This window comes from Ursus maritimus (assembly GCF_017311325.1).
Source record: "Ursus maritimus isolate PB19 chromosome X unlocalized genomic scaffold, ASM1731132v1 scaffold_X1, whole genome shotgun sequence".
NCBI classification, from domain to species: domain Eukaryota; kingdom Metazoa; phylum Chordata; class Mammalia; order Carnivora; family Ursidae; genus Ursus; species Ursus maritimus.
The window spans coordinates 40,272,987-40,289,240 of NW_024423319.1; the positions used below are offsets into that span (position 1 = coordinate 40,272,987).

The window sequence follows — 16,254 nt, forward strand, 5'->3', positions numbered from 1 at the left end:
GGGGGGGGGGAAGAGGTGAGGTGGTCACTAAGCATAACTAATAATAATAGCCATCTTACATCTGTGTACCACATGATAGTTTCAAAATGGTTCCAAAGCCATTATCTCATTTGATCCTCAAAACAGAGCCTGGTTATAGTCCTGGCTCTAAGCTGAATTAGCTGAGTGAGCCTAGGTAAGACATTTAAAGTGTCTGGGCCACGGCCTCCTCATCTGTGGGTTGAAAAATACCAGCCCTACCCCACTCATGGGCTCTTATGAGGATCACACGAGGATACAACCAAATTATTAACTTGCTTTACAAACAGGGAGAGATTCGCATCATACATTCACAGACAGACAGACACAAAGCAAGTTATTGAGGAAAGCAGCAAATGTTTGGAAATTCGTCCCAAACACACGGTTGGCGTGACAGAGAACAGTCACACTTCCCCGCAAGTTTTCTGGAGGACCATGTGTCTGACTGTGGTATTTCTTATGCTCATATGTCTCCCCTGTTAGACTGGAGTACCCCCAAGGGAAGAACCGCCTAGCTTCTTTTCAGCTTTTATCGTGCACGGGGAAAGCTCGGGACTGGAGGTTGTTGACCGACTGACAGAGAGCACCGGAGCCAGCTCCTGTCTAAAAGATCATTAAAGCCTACTTAATATTTTATAGCCTGTGGATTTAACAATGTTTTCTTTACAATAATTAGCTCCTAAAGCCAACCATTGGCCATTTTATATCATAGAGTCACCATGAACATTACAATGAATATCACAATAGCAGAACTAAAAGTCCTACGTTTGCTACAGAGGCAAAAGATTAATCTCAGGAACCAAGAGAAGGATTTGCCAAGGTAACCCAGGATAATTGACAGGAACCCTAAGCGCAATTCATAACACCTTTACCTTCGTGCAGAACACAACGGCAGTCGCAAGGTTGAACAAATGGAGAGCCAACTTAATCGACCTCATGCTACCAGTCCAGCTTTCCATCTGTTCTAGGACTGCTTTTCCCAAGCTCTCTCACCCACGGCAATGTTTGTAAATGTTTAAATGTTCAGGGACACACCTGGATGGGCAGCCCTCTCCACTCCTACAGAATAAAACTGGCAATGTATGTATATAGGGCATACTGTTGAATGTTAGGCTGAGAGCACCCCAAGTTCAGGTCAGAGACAAGGGACAGAGAACAGAAGCCTATTTGAAATCAAGCTTCTACTCCCTGGGGAATCACATGGATCCTAGCAACACTGAACAAAGGGCTATAGACAAAGCGATTCAGGATTCTGGACCGTAAACCATTTTTCTATCTCTGGGCTGTATACATTCACGCACGTCACCGTCCTACATCAGCACTGTCTCCCAGGCCCATACATTATGCTCCTAACCGGGCAAACTGTGCATACGAGGATTTTCGGTTTCAGGAGGATTTGAGTTTACGTAATGAGTTTGTTATCAGATCGTTTGGTCTCTGTGAGAGAAAAGATCCAAAGACTGGGGACTCTGCTCGTCAACCAGAGGAGTCTGACCTGTAGGAAAGAGGCTGAGAAAAAAGCCCAAGGTCAAGCAGTCAGAGCTCTGCAGGGAGACAAGAACCCAAGTAGGACAAGTCTTACTAATGATGCTTTGCTCACCCACTTAGACTGAACCAACACCCCAGTGTGCACTCGGGTAAACCCCACGTGGAGAAGGGAGTGGTGGGGTGTAGGAACATTGCTCAAAACCCCTCCACCACCCACACCGTAACCCATCTCGTAGTCTGAGCAGCTCATGGGGTTTCTAAGGGCAATGCAGGAGCTGGGAGATTGGCTATCGAAAAGACGAAGTCTGCCTACGGTCATGGAGAAGGGGCAGATGGAAAAAGAAAACCAATAGGAAAAGCCACCAACCTCTGGGGCCCAGGGAAGACTCCAAGCAGAGTTTTAATTCATGGGAACAGAGAGAAAAACATTATCGATCCTTGGAAGAGAGGGGAAATGAAAAGGGGACCAGCAAGCGGTCTGCACAGGGGGATAACTGGAGGTGGAATTTCTTGTCTCAACACCACTCATTCGGTCTTCTCACTTGTTAGCATGATCCAATACACCAGCTGAGAAACACTTTTCTAGTCTCTGCTCTACACTGCTCAGTGATAAACACAGTGTTTTTTGAGAGACCTGAAATACAGAGATTACTGTAATACCACCTGGGTGCCAAGGTTGCAGTCATCAAAAAGTGGACAATGGGCAACTCTCCTGAACTGTTGTGCATCCAGGATCGACACGTTCCACGTCCTATTTTGATGATGCGACGCTCTAAGTCAAGACCGCCAGCTTAAGTAAGGAGGCGTTTCACAAACACAGTGCCTTGTTCTCCCCTTTGCACGGAAGACCAAAAAAACAAAAACAAAACCACTAAATGGAAATGGAGCATCCCCTGGCCTCCACAAGCAGCAGAGTCACATGGCCTAACAGCTAGGGAGTTCCCAAGATCCATAAAGACTGGATGACAGACACACAAGAGGCCAAGCAGGTGCCCCTGGAAACAGCCATTCAGGACACATTCTGTGCCTCAGCCCTGCCCTCACCTCTTGGTTAGGGCTCTGTGTCCCTGTTGGGAAAGAGGGAACCTGAGTGCGACGAGGACATTCTCTCCTCTTCACCAAGCCAGTGAGGTTTGCTGAGTGGTAAAGACCTACCCCTTCTGCAGTTTCCTTCTCAACTGTCATGGCGTCAGCAGGTTTTATGGGAGGCGGGATGAGGGAACAGACGGGCGCACTACCCAGAGCAATTTTTGGATGCAATTATGAGACTCCACTGGCACTGCCTTAGGATCTGCAAGTTGGAGCAAGTTGCCCGGCACTTAGAGGAGGGATTAACTAAACCAACTTCATCTAAATCAATTTGCACTGTTCAGATGCTATATTCATGAAGCAACCAAGTCACCCTGATTTGTGGCAGTGCTTCCCAGGGGTGGCCTTGCAAGGTGGAACATGCTAGATGAGAAGTCCAGTGGTCATGAAAGAGGGAGGGAAACAATCGCCCCTTCATGTGTCTAGCCTCTCCCCCTGCCTTGCTCCTTCCTGTCCTACTCCTGGAGCTGCAAGTAAGGAAGTAGGCCTCAAACAAGCAGGAGGCCAAAATGCTAGGCCAAGACCGGGACCTCAGCCCAGTCAGCAGAGAACTCTGCACCTTGTAGGTGCTTAATAAATATTGTTGACTCACCGCTGCTAGATGGTAATCATGCTTATATTGCCATGCCTAAAATTATTTATGCCACTTTTCAGTAGAAATTAACTAACTGCCCCCATATAGGCTAAAAATGGGTGAGGTTATGTTTTCAAATGAGTCTGACTCAGACTGTTAGGTTGGAATACATTAGATATGATTCAAGCCTCGACTTAAAATAATCACCATTACTCTGCATGCCTAATTTTATGCATGTTTTCATTCAGTTGTACATGCATTAGGAACAACAACAACAAAAGGAGTCCTGAGTACCTGATAGATTTGGCTCCCAGGGGGGCTAACAATGGCAAGTTAAGGTTGCCAGTAAACTAGGGTTCCTCCTTACACCCAATCTATTATCCCAATAAAAGGTAAATGAAGTACTTCATTTGAAAAGCATAATGCTGAGGGTTTATAGAACCCTTTCATCTTCAAAGGACCAAGCCGAGACTCACAATACCCAGTACACAATATTATGCCTTTTACACAAGTGCATCAACTATGAAAGAAAGGTCATAGGAACGTCCTAAGGCCATAAAGCCAATGTAACATCAGATTTGGGATAAACTCTGCTCTTCCTGACTCCTAGCCCTGTATTTCAACCACATAAATCAAGTTGTGAGGAACAATCAGGAAAAATCTAATTCACATTATATACCTGTATTAAGTTAATTGATTGGGCAGGAATATATAAACATAGCCAAGTCTGTTTCCCCCTTAGGGCAGTTAGTATGAGTGGAGAGGGCTGAAAAGGGGGATGTGAGGGCTGGTGTAATCAGCTGGGGTTAAGCCAGAAGAAGGGGAGGGAAGCTCCCTATCCAGCGTTCCCCTTCTATTGGAACATAGCTGGAGAAGTGATTCGAGTACTGACTGGGAGGGAACAGAATAGGGTTAAAGACAGCCCTTGTGGCCCAACTTGAGAATCCAAGGAATCAACCCACACGCATTACTTGTCTATTTACACAGTCTCCACTATATTCCTGTATAAGGGCTCCTCCTCACAGACACACAACCATAACTACCCACTCGCCCCACACTCAGAAATCCTCAAGAAGGCAAACGGGTTGAGAAGCCAAGAGGCTGCAGGGCTGAGATGCAGGCGGAGTGCACAGGTTGGTGGGGGGCAGTGTGGGGAACGGAAGGGTTCTGGTGGGAGATCTGGGTGGGCAGGTAGGTGTGTGACGACGCAGGAAGAAGGCAAGTGAGCGCGAAGGCGGGTAGGGGAGTGTGGAAGAGAGAAAGTGAAGAAACTAAAGACCCCAGGATCCCAATTTCCTGCTCTGCGAAACAAACAACCCCCCCAAAAAAACCAACCCACAAAAACAAAAACAAAAAACGCCTCCAAGAAATAATGCGCTACACACCAAGTACTAAGTAACCTAAACCTTATCATCACCAAAAATGTTCTGTAAATCTACTCCGCCGTTATTTACTTAAGTCTCACGAGCCACGAATGGAAAAACCCCACCTCTCCCCGGTTCAGTCGCAGTCTGTCCTCTGGACATGTAAGTTTTCCCTCTCCCCCACTGGGCTGGTTTCACAGCTAGGCCAGAAATAAGGAACCACCCAGACGGAGACCGGAGGATCACTCCCCTGGCAGAAAAGGGATTAAGTTTCGCCGGGCCTCCCCGCCGGCGGGGTGTCCGCAGCATCTCCGGCTGCCGCAGCAGCCACCGCCGGGCGGAGGGCCGGCCGAGGGGCGCCGCCCGGCCCGAGGAGGCTGCGGGCCGCGGGAGCGTGGGAAGGCGGTGGTGCCCTTTCCCAGACTCGCGCCCCGGCGCCGGGGGAGCCGCTCGACTGCCCTGCGCCGGGCCGCTCTGAACGCCAGAGGCCTCGGGCCACCCCCGCCCCGCACCCTGGAGTGCAAACTCCGTCCCAAGGGGGCAGCGACGGGAGCCCTGGCCAGGCCGGGGCCCCCGCCGCCGCCGCCGCCACCCCGAGTCTCGCGGGCCCCGTCACCCCGCCCCGCCGAGCCCCGGAGCCCCTGGCCCGCGCCGGGCCCCGGCGGCACCTGAGAAGCGGCCGGAGCGGGAGCCGGAGCCCGGGCCGTGCCCGGCGCGGGCTGTGGCGCTTGGCTCCCGGGGCCCGCGGCGAGGGGGCGCGTTTTACCCATAGCGTTCCCGGGTGCCAGCCATCTCCTCGGCCCGCTCGAGGGCGCCGGGCGCTCGCCTGCCTCCGCCGGGAGCTGGCTCGGGCTCCGGCTCGGGCTCCGGCGCGAGCTCCCGGGGCGGCCGCCTTCGCCGCCGCCGCCGCCGCCGCCCTAGGCCGCCGCCCGCCTTCGCCGCCGCCGCCGCCGCCGCGCAGCAGCCGGGATCCGCCCGCCCGCGCGCCCCGCCAGGGACAGCACGGCGGCCGCGACGCTACCGCAGCTGGGTCTCCCGAGCCAAACTTAAAGAGTTTTCGCCCTTTAGTCCAGGGGCAGCACCATGACACCGCGGCAGCACCTCACTGTCATTTCCGCCGCCGCAGAGGGGAAAAAAAAGGCGATCCCTACGAAAAGGGGGGTGGGGGGCAAACAGGGCTGGGGCTGACGCCCCGAGGGAGCACGGGGAAGGGCCCCGGGCAGCAGGGGCGCTCGGCCACCTTCCTGGGCTCACCTTCCGCCGCCCCCGCCGCTCCCAGCTCCCCCAGCCCCTCCTGTGGAGGCGCGTTTACATGTTTTCTCCCCTGGCAGGAGTGACCGGAGAAACCTGAGCAAGCAGAGGCAGCGGGTGGGTGGGGTTCGGGTTACTACTGTACCTACCAGCTGATTCCAGCAGCCTCTTCTCCAGCGCCCTGTCATCTTGAAGGAAGACACACCGAGAGGGGCCCGAGCGGGCATGTGTGTGTGTGGCGCGCGTGTGTGTGTGTGTGTGTGTGTGTGTGTGTGTGTATGTGTGTGTGTGCGCAAAAGAGAGAGAGAGAGAGCGCGAGAGCGAGCGAGCGCAGAATGTGTGTGAAATGCAGAAGGAAGACTACAGCCAAACTCTTCTCCCACCCGCCAGCCCCCTGGTCCCACAAGCCACCAGGTTAGAACAAGGAGAAGGCCGTTGCAACCGGCAACGAGAAGAGAGTGCCTAGGTCCACCGCACTGGTCTTCGGATGAAGCTGTTCTAATGCAAAGTTAACTACGGAGTAAAACAAAAATAGTGGAGGAGACAGAAAAGGGCAGACAATTGAAGGAAACCCAACCCCTCTTTCTTTTTACAGAGGGAGAATGCCTGTGCTTTATTGGCCTTGGGCAGAAGTTGTGGGGATGGATTAAAGCCACCAAAATTAAAAAACAAAACAAAAGAAAGTAGGGTTTCATTTGCACATTCGAATCCTTGATGGGCAAAAGAAGAGGGTCCTTAAAGAGGACAATGGGACAGATGCCAGCTATCCAGGTACAAAGGCCCTAATAAGCTAATTGGTCCATCTGGAACCCAGAAGCCTCATTGGTCTGGATCAGCCTGTCGGCTGACCTGTCATTGGCTCAGAGACCACCGCCCCACTCACAAAGAGGATGGGAGAGAAAAGAAGGAGGATGCCCCAGAGGAGACTGTGTACCTAACATGGGATAAAAGGGCTGGAGATGCAAGGGGAAAGAAGAGAAAAAATGAAGGAAACACCCCCCTCTCACATAGGCCTCCCATTACTGTGCATGGGAAGGAGTCCAGAAAAATTAAGGTAGCTCTGGGAGTAACCCATCAGGGAACCAATAGTAATTAGCCAACACCCCTGTTAAACAATGTGCTAGAGAGCACTGAGGTGGAAACGAAGGCAAAAATCACAACCAGGCTATCCTGATGAAAGTCTGACCCTAAGAGGAATAAAAGTTAATGAGTCACACCAAAAGCACAGGCAACGAAAGCAAAAATAGACAAGTGGGACTACATCAGACTTAAAAACTTCTGCATGGCAAAAGAATTAACAGTGAAAAGACACAAATGGGGAGAAAATGTTGGCAAACCATATGTCTGTTAAGGGGTTAGTATCCAAAATATATAAAGAACTCCTACAACCCGAAAACAAAACAAATAACCCAACTAAAAAACGGGCAAAGGACTTGAATAGACATTGCTTCAAAGGAGCTAGACAAATGGCCAAGCATATGAAGAGATGCTTAATATCACTAATCATCAGAAAATGCCAATCAGAACCACAACGAGGTATCGCCTCACACGGGTTAGGATGGCTGTTATTTTAAAAACAAGCTAACAAACAGAAAGTAAGAAGTGTTGGCAAGGATCTAGAGAAATTGGAACCCTTGTACACTGTTGCTGGGAGTGTGAAATGGTACAACTGCTCCAGAAAACAGTATGGAAGTTCCTCAAAAAATTAAAAATAGAACTACCATATGATCCAGCAATCCCACTTCTGGAAATATAGCCAAAAGAATTGAAAGCAAAATCTCAAAGAGATATTTTCACCCTCACATTCATTGCAGCATTATTAACGATAGACACGAAGTTGGAGCAACCTACATGCCCCAGGAGATTAAAGGATGAAGAAAATGTGGCATATACATACAGTAGGATGTGGCATATACCTGTCAGCCTTGGAAAAGAAGGACACCTTGGCATATGCTAGGACATGGGTGAACTTCGAGGATCATATGCTAAGTGAAACAAGCCAGTCACAGAAGGACAAATACTGAATGATTCCACTTATAGGAGGTGTCTAAAATAGTCAAACTCATAGAAACAGAAAGTCGAATGGTGGGTGCGGTGGGGAGGTGTTGTTCTATGGATGTAGAGTTTCGTCATGCAGAACTGGCATGTGTGTGGGGGGGAGGGGAGTTCTGGGGAATCTATTGCACAACAGTGTGCACGTGGCTGCCAATATTGCCCTGTACACTAAGAAATGGTGGAGAGGGTGAATTTTATGTCATGTGGTTTTTGCCACAATAAAAAAAATTATTTTTTTCAAAAGCTGAGTCAGAAGAAAACTGATCCTAGCACAACAGAGGAGTGGATAACTAGGAATTAAATATATATACATATTTTATGTATATTATGTACATATTACATATCATATGTCTATCTCTCTCAAACGTTGTTAAATGAAAACAGCAAGTGGTGTATGGTTTGCTACTACTGTGAAAAGCTGATTACACTGGTTGCCTGGGGGTCAAGGATAGGAGGAAGTATTTAACATTGTATACACCCTGTTGTACTGTTTGCATTTTTATAATGTCCCTGTATTACCTTTTGAAAAACAATTATTAAAGAACAAGGAGCGTAATGCCCCTGTATTACCTTTTGAAAAACAATTATTAAAGAACAAGGAGCGTAGAGACAGAAAATAGAATAGAGGATACCAGGGACTGAAGGGAAGGGAGAATAGGGAGTGAAGTGTTTAGTGGTTACAGAGTTTCTATTTGGAATGATGACAAAGTGCCAGAACTCCATAGTGGTGGGGCTGACACAACTTTGCGAATATACTGATTGCCACTCAAAAATGGTTAGAATGGCAAATTTTATGTGATGTCTATTTTACCAAAATAAAAATTTTTAAATTAAAAGAACAAGGATGTATACAGAACAGGTAGAGATTGTTGTATGTGTAAGAAAATAAATATACAGTTGACCTTGAACTGCGTGGGTCCACCAATGCACAGATTTTTTTTTTACAGTACAGTACTGTAATATATTTTCCTTATGATGTTCTTAATTACACTTTCTTTTCTGTAGCTTACTCTAAAAATACAGCTATGTGGTCACCTCTGGGTGGCTCAGTCAGTTGAGGGTTGGACTCTTGATTTCAGCTCAGGTCATGATCTCAAGGTCATGAGATCAAGCCCCAGGACTGGGTTCTGTGCTCAGTGGGGACTGCTTGAGATTCTCTCCCTCTCCCTCTGCTCCTCCCACCCCTGTGTGCTCTCTCTCTCAAATAAATATTCTTTTTTAAAAATCCAGCTATATTGTACACCTGAAACTAATATAACACTCTATGTTAACTATACTGGAATTAAAAGAAAAACTTAATAAAAAGGTAAAACAAAAAAGAATATGGTGTATAACGCATATAACATACAAAAGATATGTTCATCAACTGTTCGTGTTTTCGGTAAGGCTTCTGGTCGACGGTAGGCTATTAGTTACATTTTGGGGGAGTCCAAAGTTATACACAGATTTTCAACCGCACAGGGGTCTGGGCCCCTATCCTCTGTGTTGTTCAAGGGTCAACCTATGTAAATGCAGGTGAATGCATAGAAAAGAACATGGGAGCACATCCTAAATAGTGGCAGCCTGGAATTATGGTGGGTATTGAGAGGATTTTTCAGTTTGATTCTATATATTTTATAACTGTTTGAATATCCTGCAATGATCATTTCTTTTGTAGTTAAACATTTTTTAAAGTTATGTCTCAAAAAAAAAAAAAACCCAAGTTGAGTCAGAAGTCAATTGATCCCTTAGAATTCTTTAACCTCACTGGATCTGATCTCTGCAGACAGCTGGGGAATTTTCTAAAACGTGAAGAAGTGACCAGTTTGGTCACAGACACCGGAACCAAGCTCCCTAGCTCTTGGCAGCACTGTCCCTTAAAGAACATTTGCTTTATAATGGCCTTTACCATCCTTCCAAAACCACCCTCTCCTTCACTTTTTAGCAGTCTCCCCTCCACCTGAGTTTTGTTGAAGATTTTATTTATTTGTCAAGAGAGTGAGAAAGGCAGGCAGAGGGAGAAGCAGGCTCCCCCATGTGGGACTCAATCCCGGGGTCCTGGGATCATGACCTGAGCCAAAGGCAGATGTTTTAACCGACTGAACCACCCAGGTGTCCCCCCCCCCCAACCTGTGTTTCCAGTGCTTTCAAGCTCGTCCCTGGCCAGAGTCCCATGCAGAGTGCTGGAACCCCATCATCCCTCCCCAGGCACCAGCCCGTATTCAGGACCTTTCCTTTCCCTCATCATAACTTAAAACTGCTTCTGGGTCCCTTTCACAAAAGACCTTACCGATTAAGGATTTCAATCAACTAATTTGTGCAAAATGTTAATAGCTCCGTTTGTCTCTCTATTAGTAGATAATGTTTTAATTTTAACAGAGGCCTTCAATGTATTTAACTCAAAGGAATGACTAATAGTGTGTGTGGGTGGGGATGGGAGGGTGGGGGAGATTTTGCTAATCACATCACAGAAGCAGCTGCTTTGAAACTATCCCCATGTTCAGTGGTTTTATGCAAATTATCGCTGTAAATGTATGAAAGTAAATGTTTTGTATCTGGCAGGAGATGCAAAATGGGCTGGGAGCATGTGATGAAATTATTTGTTTATAATGATTTAATGGTTACCTTTGTATAGAACATGTGTTGATCCTATTATCAAAATAAATCAGATCCATCGGGGGGAAAAAAGATGTTTGACAGATTCAGCTTGAGGTGTTGAATTAATCCGGAGCGGACTCACCACACCACCGTCCTAGAGCGTGAAAGGGACAGCTCATGGGCTTTTCTTTTTCCAACTAAGAATTGGAGAGGGGGAGAGGGGGAGTGGCTCCAGATACTTTCTACAGAGAGAAGCACAGAGCCCCGTCTGTTTCAGAAGGAAAAATTCACAGAAGGGAGATTTTGTTGCACAAGAGAATTGTCGCCTCTGCAGAAGGGAGCCTTCATACAGCTCTCCAAAGAAGCAGCTAGTTGTCGGAAATCCAGAGGTTTACCAAAGGCTTTTTTAACCAGGGGGCTCTTAACGGGATGGTGAGAAGAAACGTACTTTGGCATAGGCTTATCAACAGGACATTGTTCTAAAACTCGTTGTGAACTGGCCACTTTGTGGCGTAAGAGACAGTGGTTCAAAATAAATATGTTCCTGGTATGGAGAAAACGGCACGTTCCTGATATTTTATGCTCCTTTGATCTACGTGTTGGTATTGTTTTTTATTAATTTTGTAATGTATCCAAATTGTTGTTTGTTACAAGAAACACATAATCTTTGGGGCGCCTGGGTGGCACAGTGGTTAAGCGTCTGCCTTTGGCTCAGGGCGTGATCCTGGCGTTCTGGGATCGAGCCCCACATCAGGCTCCTCCGCTGGGAGCCTGCTTCTTCCTCTCCCACTCCCCCTGCTTGTGTTCCCTCTCTCGCTGGCCGTCTCTATCTCTGTCGAATAAATAAATAAAATCTTTAAAAAAAACACATAATCTTTGATATTTATATTACAAAGGTAAATATTTTCCTGGAGTTTTCTTTTTTTAAGATTATTTATTTATTTATTTATTTGAGAGAGAGAGAGAGAGAGAGAGAGCACTCACAAACAGGAGGGAGGGGGAGAGGCATACTCCCTGCTAAACAGGGAGCCCAACAAAGGGCTCCATCCCAGGACCTCAGGATCATGACCTGAGCTGAAAGCAGACGCTTAACCAGCTGAGCCACCCAGGCGCCTCTTTCCTGGAGTTTTAATAAGTCTTCAGGCCCGAGTCTAAATGTTCCCACTGGCCATGCCTTCCTAACCTGTGTCCCCAGTCGGTCACTGAGCGTCTGGCCTCCAATACCACGATCTCCATGTTTTTTTTTTCCCATTTCACTTCCTGTTCCTCAGGTCCTGTTCTTTCCTCGTCCTGCTCTTCTGTCTCCAAAGGTTGGTGTGTCCCAAGACTCAGTCCTTGGCTCTGTTCTCCATCTCCACTCACTTACTCCCTAGGTGACCTCCACTACTCCTGTGGTTTGGAGTACAATCCCCATTCTATCACTCCAGCTCAGACCTTTCCCCAGAGTCCCCATGGCATAGGCACCTGGCTATTTTACGTCTCCATCTGGAGGCCTCACAGACTGCTGTAACTTAATGCCACTGAAGAAAAGCTCTTGGTTTCCACACCTCCCCGTCTCAGTAAACGGCACCACCCAACTGTTTAAACCAGACCCCAGGAGGTCATCCTTGCCACTCTCTCCTCTCCCTGACATCCCACCTCAACCCATCAAGTCTTGTTTGGGTCTCCCCACTTCCATTTTTCACCCTTTGTAGTTAGTACTGTGGCCAGAGTGATCTTTTTGTTTTTATTTGTGTATTTTTTTGAGAGAGAGAGAGTGCACGGGCAAGAGGGAGGGGCAGAGGGAGAGGGAGAGGGAGAAAGAGAATCTGAAACAGGCGCCACACTCCATGTGGAGCCCAACTCGGGGCTCAATCTCACAACCCTGGGATCACAAGCCAAGCTGAAATCAAGAGTCAGACGCTTCACCGACTGAGCCACGCAGATGCCCCCAGAGTGATCTCTTTAAAATAGAAATCTGATATTTTACTCCTTCTTCTCACTGCCATTAGAGTGAAATTCAAATTGCTTAACATGCTCTAGAAGACATGGCATTAGCTGGCCCCTGCCTACCTCTCCGACCTTATCCTGCTCCACTTTCGCTCTTACTCACTACAATCCAAACACACTGGCCTTCTGATATGCCTTGAACCACACGCTCTTGGCCACCCCAGGGACTTTGCATGTTCTCTCCCCTCCACTGGATACTCTTCCTTCTACTCACCACATGGCTGTCTAGGTCCTTCTCTTAGGACTTAGAGAAGCCCTCCCTGACTACCTTATCTAAAGTAACTGCTTCACATTTTTCTCTAATACAACACCCTATTTATTTCCTTCAGGGCACTTATCGTTAGCTAAAATTACCGTATGTGTTTATTATGTGTCGTCTTCCATATACATACACGCTAGCACATACATTCCGCAAGAGCCAGAACCTTGTCTGTCTCTGTCACTCGTGTGTCTCCAACACCTAGAACAGAACCTGGCTCATGGTAGGTGCTAATATTTGCTGGATGAATGAATGGCAAGAAACAAGACAGAGTGTGCTCCAGAGACGACCCTTACCAGCCCGATACAGATTTACCCCCGTCTTCAATCTGCCCGGAGACTATCACACCTGGAAAGGACCTTTTGGCAGAACTAGGGCATTTGTAGCTGATGCATGCTGGGAGGCCAGACACATTACTCAGGGCCTCGACTGCCTACCCACCAGCAATTTTCAAAATGACTCAAGGAACACTAGTGTCCCTCAAGATATTAACTGGTGTTCCGAGGAAAAAAAGAATTTCAACAAAGAAGTTTAGGAAATGCTACAACAGTGAATCTCCCTCCCTGAGGCACAGCTCACATTAGCCTATCAAAGCTTTAAGAAGTCCTGTCTTCTTAAGATAAAACCTATCTTAGCTTTATTTAGCATTTCCCAAATATGTTTGACCGTAGAACTTTTATGTTCTTCTCACTTATTAATATCTCATAGGACACAAGCATCTCTCAAAATGTGGTTTTGGAAATATCGTTGACGTAGATATATAGGCATGGATATGTAGGTCTATAGATATATACAGGTCTCCCCTGCTCTCCAAAAGTACAGGGTTCCTATAAAAAAACTTTCTTAAGCGGAAATGGCAATGGCAAACAAGGGGCAATGGCAAAGAAGCAATGACCACAAAATTATATGGAAAAATTTTCAAGGCCCCCAAAATAACCTCTCTTAGGCTTTTCTGATACCTTAGGACACATCTTGCTAACGGACGCACAAAATAAGTCAAGATAAAGCACAGATGTTCACCAACACAGTTCAAAGTTATGGCAGCCTGACGCTAAGATGCTGAGGGTCAGTCCAGGGGAAGGAGGGGGGCAGCGTCCCTCTTGCTTCGTGGGATGCGTGCTGCCTGTATAAAGGCTCACTTCGAAACACTGAGCGCTATTTTCGATTTTCATCTCTCTTTATAAAAGGGACAATCTTTGGTGGTTTTTTTTTTTTTTTTTTGGTTAGTGAAAACAGAGGCTAAGGTAGGTCTTTCGTGAATGCAAAATGGGGTAACGTGAACTTTCAAAAAGCAGGGATACCTGTGTAATAGACATGAATAAAAGTTCACTTAAGATCTGTGACCATAAATTCCAACTCAAAGCTAACAGTGAAATGAGGTTGAGCTGGGTTCAAATTTTATTTTTTTAAAAGGTCTTATTTATTTATTTGAGAGAGATATAGAGAGAAAGCACCAGCAGGGAGGAGAGGAGGAAGCAAGCTCCCCACTGAGCAGGGAGCCCAATGTGAGGCTCAGTCCCAGGACCCTGGGATCATGACCTGAGCCAAAGGCAGACACTTAACCAATTGAGCCACCCAGGCGCTCCCGGGATTCCAATTTTAAACAAGGCATTGATGGGGGTAGTGCCTTCTGTTGATATTGACCTATTAGGAGGATACGGGCCTGAGATGGGTTGAGCGCGCTGCTCTAAATTGGTTCAAACCTTCTGGCCGCAGTGAATCACTCCCTGAGGCTACTGAGAACTTGCAAATAAGATCAATGCACCACTGTCATCCGGAAATCATCGGACACATGGGAGAAGTGCCAGTGCCAGATCCTCCCAGACTAGAGAGGAACTGCTTTCAAACGGGGCAAGAAGGTGGGTTTTGCAAATTGCAGACAAGCTTTGTACCACGCTTCTCTTCCTCTTACCTATTTCGGTCCTTCTTTCTGTTCCTTGAACTCTCCAAGCTCAGCCCCGTTCAGGGCTTTCCAATTGGCAGTTTCCTCTGCCTAAAGCAGGGGTGGGCAAACTTTTTCTGTAACGAGCCAAACAGTAAATATTTTAGGCTTTATCTGGCCATCTGGTCTGTGTCACAAAGACTCAGCTCCCAGCAAAAGCAGCCATAGACAATGCATAAACAGTTAAACTTTATTTACAAAAACAGCCTGTGGGCCGGATTTGGCCCAAGGGCCACAGGTGGTCAACCTGGAGTGTATTTTGCCAGGACCATTAACATAGCTAATTCCTTTTGGTTCAGAATTCAGCTCAGATATCATTGTCTCCCAATAAACCATTCAAACCAAAGTAACTACGAATTTACTTGCTTTCAAATCACCCAATTTTAATTCTTCCCATTGCACTTACCACTAACATATTTTCTTGTGTTGACTTGTCTCCCTGCACCCACACACACCAGGATAATAACATTTTCTTTTGAGCTCTTATTATGCACCTGACACTGCTCAAAGCATTTTACATGTATTAGCTCTTCTAATCTTAATAATAACCTCCCGACAATAATCCTTCATGTCCCCATTTTATAGGTAAAGAAACTAAGGCTGAGATTAAGGAATTTGCCCACGTGGCCATATAGTTTAGCAGAATCTAGACCAGCTCATAAGCATTATGTTATTGAGATACTGTGATTTATAATAAGAAATAAATATTTGGTCTTTGTCCCTGTTTCTGGCACAGAGCTTCTAAAACTCTTTGGAATTTCCGAAGTGATGAGAGCCGGAAAATATGTCTTTTGTTATGTTAATGAGATGACTTTTGGACCACGCCTAAGGATGGGGGCTGCTTGCCAAGAGAACCAGCCCTGTGATTAGAGGGTTGGAACTTTCAGTTCCTCCTCCCCCACCCCTGACCTCCAGGGAGGGAAAGGGCTGGAGGTTGAATCAATGGGCAATGGCCAGTGATTTAATCAATCTTGACTAAGTAATGAAGCCAAAAGGACCAGGTTGGAGAGCTTCCAGGTTGGTGATCCCATGTTGATGCTGGGAGATTGCGATACGGGAGAGGGCGTAGAACTTCTGTGCCGCTTCCCACGTACTTTGCCCTATGCACCTCTTCCATCTAGCTGTTTCTAAATTGTATCTTTTTAAAAAAGATTTATTATTTATTTTACAGAGGGAGAGAGTGTGTGTGCAAATGTGAGCGGGAGGAGGGGCAGAGGGAGAGAAACTCCCAAGAAACTGCTGAGCACGGAGCCCTACTCGGGGCTCGATCCTACAACATCAAGATGGTGACCTAAGCCGAAATCAAGAGTCGGATGCTTAACGGACTGGGCCTCCCAGGCCCCCCCAAATTATACCTGTTTAGAATAAACTGGTAATCTAGTAAGTAAAATGTTTCTCTGAGTTCTGAGCAAATGAATGAAACAAAGAAGGGAGTTACTGGAACCCTCCATCTACAGCCATGGGTCAGAAGCACAGGAGACAACCTGGACTTGTGACTGGCACCTGAAGTGGGAAGGAGGGCTATCTTGTAGGACTGAGCCCTTAACCAGTGGATTCTGACACTGTGTCTGGGTAGATAGTGTCAGCATTGAGTTGAATTGTAGGATACGCAGCTGATGTCAAAGAATCACTTGGTGGTGTGGGGAGA

At 47.0% G+C, this 16,254-nt stretch overlaps 1 protein-coding gene across 3 annotated transcripts in view; it reads right to left on the reverse strand.

The window, feature by feature from the left end:
- MID2 (midline 2) overlaps positions 1-6,234 on the reverse strand; it is an 89,301-nt gene extending 83,067 nt beyond the window's left edge. For 2 of the 3 annotated variants that reach the window (XM_040629344.1, XM_040629326.1), the window contains exon 1: positions 5,300-5,420. In XM_040629344.1, the coding sequence (XP_040485278.1) occupies positions 5,300-5,303 (4 nt within the window). In that variant the 5' untranslated portion in view covers positions 5,304-5,420. Of the gene's footprint in view, positions 1-5,299; positions 5,421-5,933 lie in introns of those variants that run through there. The other variant, XM_040629336.1, reaches the window with a different exon arrangement.
- Positions 6,235-16,254: the final 10,020 nt, after the last annotated feature.